The sequence below is a fragment of the Eriocheir sinensis genome, chromosome 12, assembly GCF_024679095.1.
Source record: "Eriocheir sinensis breed Jianghai 21 chromosome 12, ASM2467909v1, whole genome shotgun sequence".
In the NCBI taxonomy this organism is placed as follows: Eukaryota; Metazoa; Arthropoda; class Malacostraca; order Decapoda; family Varunidae; genus Eriocheir; species Eriocheir sinensis.
Genome location: NC_066520.1, coordinates 2,729,664 through 2,746,688, shown reverse-complemented (window position 1 = coordinate 2,746,688; position 17,025 = coordinate 2,729,664). Strand labels below are relative to the sequence as shown.

The 17,025-nt window shown below is 45.0% G+C and overlaps 1 protein-coding gene across 5 annotated transcripts in view; it reads left to right on the top strand.

Moving 5' to 3' along the window:
* Nucleotides 1-17,025, top strand: part of LOC126997302 (uncharacterized) — a 173,270-nt gene that overhangs the window by 75,470 nt on the left and 80,775 nt on the right. For 4 of the 5 annotated variants that reach the window (XM_050858302.1, XM_050858304.1, XM_050858301.1 and 1 more), the window contains exon 6: nucleotides 3,414-3,526. In XM_050858302.1, coding sequence (XP_050714259.1) covers nucleotides 3,414-3,526 — 113 coding nt within the window. Of the gene's footprint in view, nucleotides 1-2,782; nucleotides 2,845-3,413; nucleotides 3,527-17,025 lie in introns of those variants that run through there. The other variant, XM_050858305.1, reaches the window with a different exon arrangement.

Here is a 17,025-nt window from a genome sequence, read left to right as displayed (position 1 = left end):
GAAATAATGAATAATTGCCCTTGTGGAATTATTATTAAAGAGCAAGGATAATTTAACATCGAAAGCCACGCCATCTGGCGAGGGAAATTCAAAATACCTCTTCAGACCCACGTGGTTGGCTTTCGGCCCACTCCATCAAAAGCTATTCAGCTGACAACACCTCAGCGCTCGCGGTTCCAACAGTAACTCACGGCAGTGCTGATTTATACTTAGACTCGAGGACTACAGGACTCATCTAGGACGAGACTTAAAGAGACCACTTCTTTTGAAACCCCCTTCTAAAGATAAGTGCCCTCCTACAGTGATTACAAAAAGGTATTACTATCAGGCCTGTTAGGATTATCGTTGTAACTCTGGGAGGCGCTTGCGGGGAAAGCCTGCACCCCTGCTGTATTAGTGGTAAGTGGTTGTGGTTTTGTGGAGTTGTCCTGGAGGAGTTAAGTGTCTTGCGAGAAACATAACCGTTGGGTACAGTAAATTCACTGTTTCACAACATTATTTTCCACGGGTCAGAACCAATAAGTGCTTTTACATGGATTTCAATACCTCGAGTTTCGCGATCCTCGAGTGTAGCGCCATACCTTCGGAATGAAGCAAGCGCGAAACTCGAGAGGGTACTGTAATAAAATAAATATAAGGTCACTACTTCGCAGATTTTCGCCTATTGCGGGGGGTTCTAGAACTGAACCCCCACGACATGAGCAAGTGCTCTTTATCGTCAATATAAAGGTACTGCCAGGACCTCACACACCACACACCCCATCCTTCTTGCTCAAGGGGGACAGTTACAACTCCTAGTCAACGGAAAGAATCCGGCCTGAGTGGGCTCGAACCGCCGTCCTGTCGGGCAGTGAAGCCTGGCAGCGCAGCGCTCTAACCAGTTGCACCACGATGTGTGTATTTGCCTAGTTGTATTTACCTAGTTGTTACATACAAAAAAAGAGCTATGCTCACGCTGTTCCGTCTCCATATCTGCTCTTGTCCAACTTTTCCGTAAAATCATGAATGTTTCTTGCACAAACCACCTCCTCCTCTAGCCTATTCCATAGCTCAATGCTTCTGTTTAGGAAGCTAAACTTTTTCACATCTTGCCTACACATGGTCACCCTCAACTTCTTTCCATGTCCTCTCGTTTCTCGTTCCACACACACAGGTCCTCTCTGTCCAAATGCTCCACTCCGCTCGCCACCCTGTACACTGCTATCAGGTCTCCTCTTTCTCTTCTTCTCTCCAGGGTTGTGAGGCCCATGCTATTGAATCTCTCCTCATAAGTCCGATCTCTAAGTTCCGGTACCATCTCTCTGCACTCTTTCCAGCTTTTTTATGTTCTTCTTTTTGTGAGGAGACCAGACCACTGCTGCATACTCCAACCTTGGCCTTATCATTGTAACTATTATTTTCTTGTGTGTGTGTGTGTGTGTGTGTGTGTGTGTTTGTGTTTATTTATTTTTTGCAAAACTGCAATATTTGCCAGACTGAATCACGCCCCGGTCGTATCCAGCTCACGCCCCTCCAGGGGGGCATGCCCCCAGTTTGGGAGCCACTGGTTTAGATGATGACTGATGCAATATATGATATTTTATGCAACTTTCAAGTAACAGAAATGCTTTGTTTGGAATAGTTTGAAGAAAATTGCTCTCAAGTATTTTTTGCTGGTGTAGAGACTTTTTTGGGTGGGTGCCATACATTTGCAGAAATTCACTATTCGTGGGGGTCCAAGACCCCTTACCCACAGGATTAATGGGGATAGTTGTATAGGAAAATATTGCATCATTAGTTAGGTGCATGTGCCCACATGTTTTGATTGTTGTGGCAGTGGTGGTGAATTATCAGTACAGTGTAGTTCAAAGTCAGTAGTGGACATTCACACAGAATATTTAAACCTGCTGCTCCATCTACTTTAAGTTCTGCCAGAAGCAACTCACCATGAAAAGTTCATTATTCCAAAAACTTCTTCACTCGTGTCTCTTTCTTGTTCCTCAGTGAGGGCAATTTTAAATAAAATGATGAGGCTACTGCAGCAACCTCCTCACTCACTGACGACCTGTAAACAACTGAAGTCTAGACAGAAAACATTGGTTGCAAAATGTTTGGAAACAGTTTGGAAATGATGTTTCCAAACAAAGTTTCCCAGTGTAGACAGGCCTTAACAAGAGAACCAAACATGTTTCTGCACCAATTCATAATCATTAAAACCAGAAAGCCCTCAAGGTTGAGCAGGGCAACAGGGGCAATGTCGCAGGCATGTGTTTAGTACACCTCTTTGGTGCACAACTCCTTGTGGGTGGGGTGGTGAGCCAAGCAGGACAGTGGATCAGCTATGCACAAGAAAAATGGCATTCTACGCATCTCCCTCACAATATTCCCACGCAGAAGATAGGAAGATGCAGAAGGTGACACTGGCCACACTTATAACTACAACTTATGTACTTATGAAACCAGGACTTTCTGTCTTAACCCTTTCATTGCTAAACGCTCGCAGCGAGTGTTAGGCGTAGTTGCTTGTGGTACTAAACGCTCGCTGCGAGCTCCACCCGCACTCAAATCTCCCGCGTATGAGTGTTCCAACACTAATTTTCACAACACAGGATTGCCATTTGAGTGGGTTCTTCACTAAATTTGGTGGAAAATCATATCAGCCCAGCACGGCAAATCTATGGATGAGTAACTGGTGGATGTTCTTGCCCAATATAGCGGCATTTTTGCATAGCTTCACCTATCACCTGACTGATTCTTTGACCAAATAATTGTAAATATTGCAGTTGGCAATACTCCCTTGCCAGAGTCTGAAGGAGAGATGTCCACAGTTACATCAATGTGGCTGATCATCCCGCATGCACCGATGTAAGTGTTAAAATTCAACACTCCCTGAACGTGCATGTACATTCGCAAAAGAGGCATACATAACCGATTCCTATAGATCTGGACCTCCTCTTTCAAGTGGTGTTTTTGGTTTTTAGCTGTGATGAATAGTTTTTGAGATACAGAGGAAAGGGTTAATGCTAGACTTGAAACTGCTAGCTAGAAAAATGCTAGTCGGTGGACCCCACTGTATAATTCAAATTATTTTAGTGAATATAATACTTGATGATTTTTTTTCTGATTTTGTTTTATTGATTTGCAGATCATATGGACTTCTAACTCTAGAAACATCAATTTCAGCTTTTAAAAAGTAGTACTCATACAATATTCAACCATGAATTTTGTCCAAAAGTAATAGCAGAGTCATACAATTTTTATATAAATATGTATGATTATCCATCCATCTATCAGTTTCCTTCCACATACTATTAGAGCTTCTTCAAGGGGCTGGCTTGGATAAGTTTCCAATCCCTCCTATCCTTACTCATTATCCATCCTCACCCAAGTCTCCTCACCCACCTATCCTCCCCTTTTCTCGTTTTTATTCCCAGATTTGATTTTGGTGGCCAAGGTGCAGCCAAAGTATGCAGTGTTGAAGTACAGACGGAATCCTTTGAGTCAAAAAAGTTTCAGAGAACCAGGCTTGATGTGGCTCTGCCAAAGGGCAAGTAGAGTTGTGTTGTTTTCTATTATACATTCTAGTTCTTAACCCAGTAGCAGCGACGGGCCAAATTTGTGGCTTTACCGTGTAGCAGTGACAGGCCAAATTTGTGCCATGATATAAACCCCCTAAAATAGAAGATACATAAAATGATCACAAATGCTTTGATATATATTATGAAATGGTTTGTGTGAGTGATGATTTTTCTCGTTTAGAGGGGCCTTTAACCCTTAGATTACGGCGATTGTATACATAAGTGCGCTACCCCACGCCCCAACCGTACGGGGATCATATATATAATCATCACACTCTACGCTCCCTACGTTTCAAATATACCGCCAATTCATGACTCAGAAGAATGGTGGAGGCATCTGGCATCCGTACACACTCATTTGTCTCCAGCGCGCAGCCTACCGAAGGCCACAGATCATTTCCCACTTTTGTTCGGAATACATCTGTCATGTCTCGTGATGCATCAAGCAGTTCCTCTGCTCCAGGCGGAAGTAGAGCGCAGGTGAATCAAAGTGACAGTGACTCTGATGACTGCTATGGTAGTGACATTGACAGAGGAGGGAGGGGCAAGTAGGTAGGTAGAGAGAGAGAGAGAGAGAGAGAGAGAGAGAGAGAGAGAGAGCAAGTGGGGTGCTTCCACGCGACGCGTCACGGCCACGAGAAAATGTGCAATATTTTCGGCTGTCATAACTTTTTTATTGTTATTAGGAGAGAAGTTTTATTACGCCACCATATATACAGGTAACTCTCGATTTACGCGAGTATTGTGTCCTTGAAGAGGTCGCGTAAATCAAAAACAATGTAAATCAAACAAGAGGTAGGTTTCAATTGAAAAATAAATATTCACTTCATTCAGTGGAGAGAGAGAGAGAGAGAGATAGAGAATATATCCATATCACTCAGGCACTCAGTCTCAGCCTCACTCGTGTGAGGAAGAAATGAGGGACACCATGAGCGACTGGCTAGTATTGGTACCGGTACCGAGCAGTCTGGTACTGGTACCGTACCTGCCCACCCCTATTGTTGAGTAGCATGGCAGCGTGGGTACTGTATTGTTGTTCAAGTGGCGCACAGGAAGAACTGAGCTCAGCTGTGTGGCCGCGGCGCCGTGTGAGTCCAGTTGCATGAGACATCTGGTGGCCACTCCATAAAATATCGCGTACAAGTGAAAAAACGGGTAAATTAAACATTTATTTGGATTTTGGACCCCGCGTTATTTAAAAACACATAAACCAAACTCGCGTAAATCGAGAGTTACCTGTACTTGATGAATATACAATTATTGCAAAGAAAGACACCATTTCCATCTCTTTTAAATGCCTAAATTTTCCCTGTGCACAGCATTCAGAGAAATATATCACCACCCGTATTCTAATGGTCAAGAAACATGATCCCCGCTGCTACCGGGTAAACCTTTTCACTACGGCCGGCCCAAAACAGCACCTCACCCCATATACAAGCTGGCCGCACGCGCCAAATTTTAAATGTCGCTACTGAATATAACAAGTTTTAAGCCATAAACTCAACATAATCATGTACTATGTAAAAAAAATATGCAAAATTAAATGGTGCATATAAAGAAACATAAATTCATTGATAATTTTGAGATGTATGCATAAATATACAGAGAAATTTGTATTATGCGTAGATGACATGTATCTGCTGAATTGTATTTCCTTTTATTAGTTGTGATAAAGAGATAAATTTGTGGAGGGAAGTGGGGGAGAGCGAAGGGAAGGACACAGACGTAAGATCATGGAAAATATCCCACTGATTCACTGGCAATACACACAGATTTCACGGAGTAAAAGGTTGAAGGCTGTTCTCCTGGAGGTTGGTCTTGTGTGTGTGTGTGTGTTTGTGTGTGGGAGAGAGAGAGAGAGAGAGAGAGATTCAAAAGATTGACACCTCACTGATATGAAAGAGAGGGAGAGAGCAGCCTATCTTCCCCCCCCTCTCTCTCTCTCTCTCTCTCTCTCTCTCTCTCTCTCTCTCTCTCTCTCTCTCTCTCTCTCTCTCTCTCTCTCTCTCTCTCTCTCTCACACACACACACACACACACACACACACACACACACACACTGCCCGGTAGCTCAGGGGTAGAGCGTCTGACTCACAACCAGAAGGACCGGAGTTCAAATCCCTGGCCGGGTGAAGATAAGTTGGGTTTATCTTCTTTCACGTGTAGCCCCTGTTCACCTAGCAGTGAGTAGGTACGCGACGTCAGGCAAGGAGTTGTGACCTCGTTGTCGCGTGTGTTGTGTGTGAGTAGTCTCAGTCCTACCCAAAGATCGGTACTATGAGCTCTGTGCTCTTCCGTATGGGAACGGCTGGCTGTCTCGAGAGAGACCCGCAGCAGACCAAGAGGTGAATTACACACACACACACACACACAGGTAGGAAGGAAGAAAGAAAGAAAACAGAGATAGGGTAGGCGGTGGCTGAGTGGTTAGTGTGCGGGCCCTGGATTCACCGCGTGCTGAACGATGCGGGTTTGAATCTCCACGCTACCACCCAGGATTTTTCAGTCACTGCCGAGTGGCCTAAGACTACCCACATACTGTCCTCAAGATCACCCATTAATCCAGACTCTAGAAGAAATCATCCAAGTGAATCAAGAATGAGCTCCAGGGGGCAGCATGAGCCATGAATAAATGGTGCCACTATAAAAATTGCCTGCTCCATGCCAGGCTTGGACCGACCACCAGACCCCTGAAGAAAGCCTACTGGCACTATGGGTGAACATGAAAAAAAAAAAAGAAAGTGAGATGGGTATGAGGGGGAGGCTGCAGTTACCGCCCGAGCCCACGTCCCAGAGCTGAGGTGGTGGTGAGACAATGCACTAGCCAGCCACTTGGCAGCTCGAGGGAAGAGGAACTTCACACACATAAACATATATCATTTCTTTCTCATTATTTTTGTTATTTTCTGTTAGAACTGATTGTTACTGTGAAGTACAAATGCATGCAAGACACACTTACCTTCTTACACAGTAATAGTATTGAAAGTCAAATAAGACACCGTATCATATACGACCTACATCCAAAAAACTATCGTACAATATCCAGGAAGAAATAACTCATATGCTGGCTAAAGCGAGCCAGGATGCAGTATACGCGTCCTCAGATATGGTACGGGGCACACAAGGACGCAGTATGCGTCTCCTTGTGTTTAAAGGGGTTAAAATCATTGCATAGTAATCCCTCCTTATACACAGATGTTAGGTTCCAAACTAAACTGTACGTTAATGTCTGCAACACCCAGTACGTGAACAGACCTATTCGTTTATTATTACCTCATGCTATTAACCCTTTCAGTACGTGACGCAGATGTCGGTGTCACAGTATGAAAAGGGTTAAGAGGAAATGGAAGGGGATTAATCCTCTTCTAAACCACTTAGTCCTCTTCCATTTCCTCTTAATCCTCTTCTAAACCTCTTAAGAGGAAATGGAAGAGGATTGAGAGGTTTAGAAGAGGATTAACCCGTGGGCTTTGGCTATGGGAAAGCCGAGAAGTGGCCGAGAAACGGCAAAATTACACTGCATTTTGAGACTAAGAAAAGAGGATGGAATGTACATCAGAGTACTCCTCTCATAACCATAAAGCTGTAAAAAATATTTACTGTTATTCAAACTCCATTCTTTTTGGGTGGTGTTTGTTACAAAATAAACAGTCTTGCGACGCATGGCATCTAGCCTAGGGTCGCTTGTTGTCTACTTTAGAGAATTTGACAAGTGATTACTGTGTGGATAGCTAATTCAGTCTGCCATGACCTTACAGCACCACCAATGACAAAAAAGCCCACCTCAAGATCACTCACCCACCAGTATGACCCAGGGCATGTATGGTGGGTTGCTCTATACCACCACCGCCTACAATTAGCTCGAGTTATGGTGAGCCCTTTTTAGGGTCCACCGTACCACAGCCACGACTCGTGAAAGCCCAGAAAAGGGTCTGCCGACGTTCTCGGGTTAAGAGGCTTAGAAGAGGATTACTCGTCTTCCATTTCCTCTTAACCCTTTCCATACTGTGATGCCAATGTCTGTGTCACCATATTGAAAGGGTTAAGTGGCCACACTGTGACCTAACATTTGCATGTAAATATAGTATATGCTAGAGTAAAGTATATACTTCATAATTCATAGTATGATGTAATATTCTTGCCCAACTGGAAAGGGGAACAAAAAATATGGCTAATGCTGCATCGCCACCGCTGCAGTCTCTTTGTTTACAAGTACAGTACTGTCTCCAAGTTTTTTTTTTTTGTTTTTTTTTTGTTTTTTTTTCAACAAAGGAGGCAGCTCAAGGGCACACAAAAAAAGAAAACAATAATAATAATAAAAAGCCCGCTACTCGCTGCTCCTAAAAAAGAAACAAAAGAGGTGTCCGAAAGCAAGATCAGATACTGGAGGAGAGATGTCCTGATACCCTCCTCTTGAAAGAGTTCAAGTCGTAGGCAGGAGGAAATGCAGATGAAGGAAGATTGTTCCAGAGTTTACCAGCGTGAGGGATGAAAGAATGAAGATGCTGGTAAACTCTTGCATAAGGGGTTTGGACAGTATAGGGATGAGCATGAGTAGAAAGTCGAGTGCAGCGGGGTCGCGGGAGGGGGGGAGGCATGCAGTTAGCAAGTTCAGAAGAGCAGTCAGCGTGGAAATATCGATAGAAAATAGAGAGGCAACATTGCGGCGGAATTTAAGAGGTAGAAGACTATCAGTATGAGGAGGAGAGCTGATGAGACGAAGAGCCTTAGCCTCCACTCTGTCCAGAAGAGCTGTGTGAGTGGAGCCCCCCCACACATGAGATGCATACTCCATACGAGGGCAGACAAGGCCCCTGTATATGGACAGCAACTGTGCAGGGGAGAAGAACTGGCGGAGACGGTACAGAACGCCCAGCCTCGAGGAAGCTGATTTTGTAAGAGATGAGATATGAAATTTCCAGTTGAGATTTTGAGTTAAGGATAGACCGAGGATGTTTAGTGTTAAGGAAGGTGATAGCTGGGTGTTGTCAAAGAATAGGGGATAGTTTTTTGGAAGATTGTGTCGAGTGGATAGGTGGAGAAACTGTGTTTTTGAGGCGTTGAAGGACACCAGGTTCTTCTTGCCCCAATCGGAAATAATAGTAAGGTCTGAGGCTAAGCGTTCTGCATCCTCCAGCCTTGAGTCGTTAAGTTCCTGTAGGGTGGGTCTTCTGTTAAAAGAAGTTGAGTAATGCAGAGTGGAATCATCGGCGTAGGAATGGATAGGACAGTTCGTTTTGGAAAGAAGATCATCAATGAACAACAGGAAAAGAGTGGGAGATAGGACAGAACCCTGTGGGACACCACTGTTAATAGATTTAGGGGAAGAACATTGACCGTCTACCACGGCAGAAATAGAACGGTCAGAAAGGAAACTGGAGATAAAGGTACAGAGAGAAGGATAGAAACTGTAGGAGGGTAGTTTGGAAAGCAAAGATTTGTGCCAGACCCTATCAAAAGCTTTTGATATGTCCAGCGCAATAGCAAAGGTTTCACCGAAACGGCTAAGAGAGGATGACCAAGAGTCAGTTAAGAAGGCTAGGAGATCACCAGTAGAACACCCCTTGTGGAACCCATACTGGCGATCAGATAGAAGGTCAGAAGTGGAAAGGTGCTTTTGAATCTTCTGGTTAAGGATTGATTCAAAAGCTTTAGATAGACAAGAAAGTAAAGCTATAGGACGGTAGTTTGAGGGATTGGAGCGGTCACCCTTCTTAAGCACAGGCTGTATGAAGGCATACTTCCAGCAAGAAGGAAAGGTAGATGTTGACAGGCAGAGGCGAAAGAGTTTGACCAGGCAGGGTGAGAGCACGGAGGCACAGTTTTTAAGGACAATAGGAGGCACTCCATCAGGTCCATAAGCCTTCTGAGGATTGAGGCCAGAGGGCATAGAAAACATCATTTTGAAGAATCTTTATAACAGGCATAAAGGAGTCAGAGGGGGGATGAGTAGGAGGAATATGCCCAGAATCGTCCAGAGTGGAGTTTTTAGAAAAAGTTTGAGAGAAGAGTTCAGCCTTAGAGATAGATGAGATGGCAGTGTTGCCGTCAGGACTGAGGAGTGGAGGGAAAGATGAAGAAGTGAAGTTGGAGGAGATGTTTTTGGCTAGATGCCAGAAGTCACAGGAAGAGTTAGAGAAAGCAAGGTTTTGTCATTTTCTATTAATGAAGGAATTTTTGGTTACTCGGAGAATAGATTTGGCACGATTTGGGGCAGAAATGTAAAGTTCATAATTAGCATTAGTTTGAAGGCTCTGGTACCTTTTGTGAGCTGCCTCTCTATCATTGACAGCACGAGAACAAGCGTTTGCGATAAATAGGTCAACATTGCGGGTCGCAAACTTTGAACCATTATTCTTATGGGGAAAATTGAAAGCCGTCGACATCTCATCTGAAATGCTGGGCTGAAAGCCGGCGATAAAGAGGGCCAGAGCCCCCGCACCCATGCAGCCTAGCGCGGTCCACGGAAGGGCTGGAGACACGCTGGTCAGAGCTCTCGGTATGAGTGGCAAGAGGGCTCAACCACCACTGCTAAATGTGAGCCGCAACACACCGGGCTGTTGGCCCCACACCGCATGAGCGCGTCCTGCCTGCGACCGGCGCTGCATGAACCCTGCAGTGGATCCCTGCCGCTGCCCCGCCGTGCCGGCTTTAGTGCGGACGGTGGAGGGGGACTGGGAGCGAACGGAGAGCGCCACACCAGGGCTTTGAGGACCCAAATGACGTGGGGGTAGAAGTGTGGGTGGGACCAAGGATGAGAGACATATAAAGGATAGCTCGCTAAGCATTTGTTTTTCCCTTGTGACGTGACATCACATGTAAACAGAGACGTCACTGGAGACCCACACGTGTGGCCGCAGCGCCACTGGATTTAAGTTTCAGAGAACACCACACTTCATAATATGATGTGTAAATCCTTGAATAAAACCAAGATTCAAATGAGACTCTTGCTGGCGAGGGTCTCAAGCGCGCATCACCACCGTGACAACATAGAACGCGTGATGTCATGGCTGAGTTGATGACGTTTCACTGAACTATCCTTAGTTGGGTGGGACGTGGGGGTGAGGTGAACAATGGCAGTGGGCGGCAGAATACAGTGTTGTGGTGGTGACGCCGCAGTGTGCCCTGACGTCACGATCCCCTCCGCCCCGTTAACTAGAGCGGAAACCACCACTTTCTCATTCGCGCCACCCGCAAAGTTCGGGTCATATCGCAATTTCAGTTTTCAATAAAAATCTAATTTTTTGGGTCCTTGTCGCAAACTCAGTGAATCACAAACTTGAAACTCGTAATCCTGGAGACAGTACTGTATCAGCTGAGCAATTGGTTATAGTTATGGCCTACAGAACCTTCCCAAGTTTTGCGCTTGCTTTCTTCTGAAGGTATTGGAATGTGTCACAGGGGTGGAGGGAAGAAGTGTGGAGTGGTGGAAGAAGTAAAGCGACAGACCTTAAAGTGGTTTGGCCACATGGAGCGAATGGAGGAGAGTAAGATGACCAGAAGGGTGTATGTGAGTGAGATAGAGGGAGGGAATGCTAGAGGATGACCTCCAGTGAAATGGAGGGATAGGGTGCAAGAGTACGTTGGGGAGAGGGGGGAAAGATCTTTGAGAAACTTTGAGCAGGCAAGGAGGGAGTGTCTGGATAGAGAAAGTTGGAAGCTCTTCTGCCGTGGCCATCCCCTGGTGGGAGCTCCTAGAAGCAGGCGTCGATGAAATGATGATGATGATGTATTGCGCTAAACTTGAGGATCGCGAAACTTGGGGTATTGAAAACACTGAAAAGCGCTTATTTATTCCGGCCTGTGGAGAAGCTGACTTTTTTCCCCACTTTGCTCCCATGTTATCTCAAAATACATACCTTGGTAAAACAAAGAAAATGGGAAGAGAGAACGGGTCGTTTTGAAGCTTCAGCTGGAGGCGGCTGCCTTATGATTGGGTGACTTCTGAAAACACACTTGTGATTCGCTGCGAGTCCAATGACGTCATTGACGGTGCTCACCCAATCAGTGGCCTCACTACCTTTGCGCGCTTCTAACTACAATGAAACAAAACCTTTGTGATTCTGAAGTTAACGTTGATAGTTAAACCAATAGTTCGTAGTTTTTACCGTGGGCCATTAGTGTGCATCTCTGTGAATCCCCCCTCTTGGGTCAGATTCACAAAACGTTTAGTTCATAGTTTTTGTGGTGCCTTGCAGCTGCTGTAGTGGTCTGAGGATCTGTAGTATCCTGCAGTATGCTTTCCTGAAGGTGTGGAAGTAATCTCAGCTCAACATTAGTTGTAGGTTCCTTTTTTGAGTGGGCGAGCGCCGTGACAGCTGTGAGGTGACTGGCTAGAGAGGCGAACAGGGAGAGCGTTGCCACGTCTCTCGGTGTTGCCATGTCATACAGTTTAAATTGTATACATGTGACATACCAAGGGAAGTGCAGAAATATACATAGGATGTGAATGAATATTAGAGGCAGAATGGTTACATATACAGTAGAACCTCATTTATCCAGCACAAACGGGGGGAAGCTCGTACCAGATGACATGTTTTGCTGTTGTTTCGAGACTTGCTCCTATAGCATTGCCAAAACTCATAGATAGTAGAGGATGAACAGCTGAATTTCCCCATCAGACTATGGTGGGACTCGTGGATCTCAAGCCTCTGGCAGATCTCCAACTTCTGCTTTTTTTCTCTCCTCGGTAACCTTAGGTATGTTGCTGCCGAATAACAGGCCCAATGGTCCAGTAATAACAGTGAAAGGCATAGTGTGGTGACGGTGGCTAGGTGCCGTCTGGGGATAAACTTTTGTAACGCGAAATTTTTGAACTGGGTGGTCATAGCACAGCTAACTTTTGCTTGAAATCTCCGGTAGTGCAATGTCATCAGGCTGAACGCCAATCATGTTTGAAGGGCCAGTTTGACAGTCCAACAGAGTCATTGTCAGCACCCAAACCAAACTATACTCTCCACAATGATCCGTTATTTCTACACAGTACCAGATACTAAAGATATTTCCTGTTGTTTTCTGAAATTTTCTTTTTGTTGTTTTCTGAAATTTTCTTTTTATATCACTGCCAAACACAATACAATAGAACCTCATTTATCTAGCATTCAAAACAATAGCACCCTGAAGACAATGGCATGGACCTGGGGCCCTTACCGTATTTATTTATTTATTTATTTATTTATTTATTTATTTATTTTTTGCCTGTAGGCTTTCTTGAGGGGCCTTATTGATGGCCCCAACCTGTTAGTGGTGCAGACTAACTGTATTCATAGTGGCTGCCGTGATGTATGACTTCCTGGCCCCGTGCTACCCCCCGGTTCTCCTCTTGACTGAAGTCGCTGAAGTTAGGGTTGATTGAAGAACTAGACAGCATGTGGGTGATCTTCCACCACTCGATGTTGACTTGAAAAATCAGCGAGTTTCGGTGAGGGTTCGAGCATAGTCCACGCTAGGTCCTCGGGCTCACTACACCCGCATGCTAACCACTCGGCCACCGCTTCCCCAGAGTTCCACTTGATATTAGGCCGGGTACACACATGAGCAGAACATTGTAGCTAACTCTGTCATGTAACAAAAACGTCAGTGTGGACAGAGCCTTATAACGACACTGCGTAACACCTTAGCGAACATACATGTTACACATCGGGGTTTGTTCCTGTTCTGCCAATTGTCGATTTTTGTGCGTCACATCAAAGGATGTTACAGGGTGAGGTCATGCAGTGTGTGGACGGGATGTGTGTTAGACCCATGTCAACTGGCTGCACCGAATCTGCTCAACTCGCTGACAGCTCAGTAGTTAGTATATTTACTGATCCACTGCGTGAGAACTACTCGTATGAGCTGTGCCTTGCCACCATTACTGACAGGAGTGACGATACTGTCCTTCAGTTTACAAGTTGTTACAAGGAGAGGACCAAAACACTCAAAACATTTATTTTTATTTTTTATAATTTCGCCTATGGCGCCTGTAGGTTTTCTATGTAAGCCGTTTTGGTTGGCCCCAGCCCATTCTGGTGCAGGCAAGTGTTTATAGTGGCGCCATCTTGCATTGGCTCATGCTGCCCCCTGTAGCTCATCTTTGATCCTAGAATCTATAATCTGTTCAAATTAACTTGGCCAATTTGCACCAAGAAGCCCCTCCCTCATTCTGGCCAAGCTCTGCCCCCCTTTCACCTGATTGGCTGTTCATGACATCATGCATTGTATCAGTGACACGCACCAAATATATATGATTGAGATAATCTAGCTAGTTTCATGATAAAAAAAAAAAAGTAATTTAGACAATTCTGTTTTGCCACAAATTGCACCATGAGGGTTAATACAATGGTTCCTACCTGTATGAAGTTACTGTAGAAGATACTTTTTATGTGATTGTATTTAGTATGCCTATGTGAAGGAGCTGTGACAAAGTGTGCATTACTTTATAGGTAGCCTACTATCGCCTTCAATGCTACTGCTGTACATTGCTTGTTTTGAAGGGCCTGTTCTCCCTTGATAACTGGCAGTATTATTATTGTACTCTATTTCTTTGGTGATGTCATTGATTGTTAGAGTGCCATCATTCAATTAAATTATGAATATTTTTTAATCATGAAACTAGCTAGATTATCTCAACCATATATATTTGGTATGTGTCTCTGAAACAATACATGATGTCATGAACAGCCAATCAGGTGAAAGGGGGCGGAGTTTAGCCAGTATGGGGGAGGGGGTTCTCGATGCAAATTGGCTAAGTTAATTTGAACAGACTATAGAGTCCAGGTTGATAGGTGGTTTTCTGGACAGCATGTGGGTAGTCTTAGGCCACTTAGCAGTGACTGAAAAGTCCCTGCTTGTGGCACTGGGTGGGGCGCGAACCCGCGTTGTTCTGGATGTTGCACCGTTAAGCTATCCACTCAGCCACCACTTCGCAATTTTGCATAGATATAGTTAGCTCAGAAAACAGAGGAGACAGTTCAGCCTCCAAATACGGACTGACTCTGAATCAGCGAGGTGGGACGCATGAAAGTTTGTGACACGACTAGGTTCGATTACGGACTCATTATTTCCCTACCTTGGTATGCATATCTTCGTTGCGCAACACGGCCTTGTTATGATACGGTGTTCTGTTTGCATGTGTGTACCCGGACTTAAGTGTCACTTAAAGTTGAACTCTTCAGTAACTGAATATGTAGTAATAATACTTTATAAATGTTAAATGATGATCTAGTCAATGAATATATGTATTGTAAGGTAGCATTTATAATTATAAAGGTTATGTTTGTAAACTAGAGCACATGTTCCTCACCACACCATAGGCCAGTGTGTTGTGCTGCTGTAGCAAGACCTGCCTTTCACCATTATTACTGGACCACTGGGCCTGTTATTCGGTAGGACAGGATGTATTTACTTTATTGGCAATTCTACTGGAGTTCTATTCTATTGTGGAGACCATTGCTGGTCCTGCGTTTCACTGTGTCCTCGATGATGTGGGTTCGAATCTGTCGGTGCCAGCCAAGAATAGATGCTGCCTCAATAAACACTTGCCTGTGCCATGGTGGACTTGGGCCAACCACCACGCTCAACCTAAAATGCCTACCAGTGCTATAGGCCTGGATGTATAAGAAAAAAAGGAGTTTTCGCAATACCATAGGATTAAGTAGTGACATCTCAAGTAATGGACGGCTTATTCTTTTGATTTTGCGGCTCCCTTGTCATTAAGCCATGAATTTTGGAAAATCAACCGCTTTGATGCGAATTGCCATAACTCCCTTATTTCTGGGGCTACAGTAACGTTTTTGGTATCAATCGACGGCAAAATGAGAGAGAGAGAGAGAGAGAGAGAGAGAGAGAGAGAGAGAGAGAGAGAGAGAGAGAGAGAGAGAGAGAGACATTGTCAAGGTCACTGGCTGCTGATCGACACAGCTACAACCAACTGTAACTCATATTCTCTCTCTCTCTCTCTGCATCTGACAGAGAGAGAGAGAGAGAGAGAGAGAGAGAGAGAGAGAGAGAGAGAGATTGGTCATAGGAAAAGGAAAAAGACGAAGAGGAGCTACTCATCAAGTAACAAAAAACACAACACACAAATGACAATATATGCTGGAGGAGGGAGGGAGAGAGCGAGAGCGAGGCAAAGGGAGAGTGGCAGGGAGTGGGGGCAGAGAGGGGAAGGAGGGAGGCAGCAGCCAATCAGGAGATATCACGTGTGACGTCACTGCAGGGGTGGGGCTAGCCTCCGCGGGACAAAAACCTAACAATCTTTCGTAAATATGCGCCCGGGCAGAGCTTAGAGGCATCGCACGGGCAATTTGAACGACTTTTGGCGGCGCGCAACAATTTTTATTTTTTATTTTTTGGAAAAAACCCAATTATTTTTCAACCCTTAGATTACGGCGATCGTATATATAAGTGCACTACCACACGCCCCACCTGTACGGGGATCATATATATAATCATCACACTCTACGCTCCCTACGTTTCAAATATACTGCCAGTTCTTGACTCAGAAGAATGGTGGAGGCGTCTGACATCCGTACACACTCTCATTCGTCTCCAGCGCGCGCCCTACCGAAGGCCACAGATCATTTTTCACTTTTGTTCAGAATACATCTGTCATGTCTTGTGACGCGTGAAGCAGTTCCTCTGCTCCGGGCGGAAGTAGAGCGCGGGCGAATCAAAGTGACAGTGACTCTGATGACTGCTATGGTAGTGACATTGACAGAGGAGGGAGGGGCAAGTAGGTAGAGAGAGAGAGAGTGAGAGCGAGTGGGGTGCTTCCACGTGACGCGTCACGGCCACGAGAAAATGCGCAATATTTTCGGCTGTCATAACTTCTTTATTATTATTAGGAGATAAGTTTTATTACACCACCATATATACTACATGAATGTACAATTATTGCAAAGAAGAAAGACACCATTTCCACCTCTTTTAAATGTCTAGATTTTCCCCCGTGCACACCATCCAGAGAAATACAGTACCCTCTCGAGTTTCGCGCTATCCGAGTTTCGCGGTTAGACCTAAATTCTTACCATCCCGACTTTCGTGCATTATCACCCCGAGTTTCGTGCTGCTTTGACACGTACGGGTTACGTCTACTTACCATCGGCGTCACGCACGCTACCTTTAAAGGTAGTATCACACTGGACGTTTTCCTCCAAACATTGTGGCTATGGCAAGAGAGAGAGAGAGAGAGAGAGAGAATACGGGAAGAGAGAACGGGTCGTTTTGAAGCTGCATTTGAAGGCGGCTGCCTTACGTACGATTGGCTGACAGTGCTGATAACACGCTTGTGATTCGCTGGGAGTCCGATGATATCATCGCCGACGCTCATCTTATCAGCGGCTTCACTGCCTTAAGGTGGTGTCACAATGGCTGTTTTCATCCAACCGTTGGGGCTATGGGCAATGCCTGTACGCCCAACGGTGAGCGAGTTCACGGTTATCCGTAAGCTGGTGTCACAGAGGGTTTTTTCTTCCCACCACGTTGGT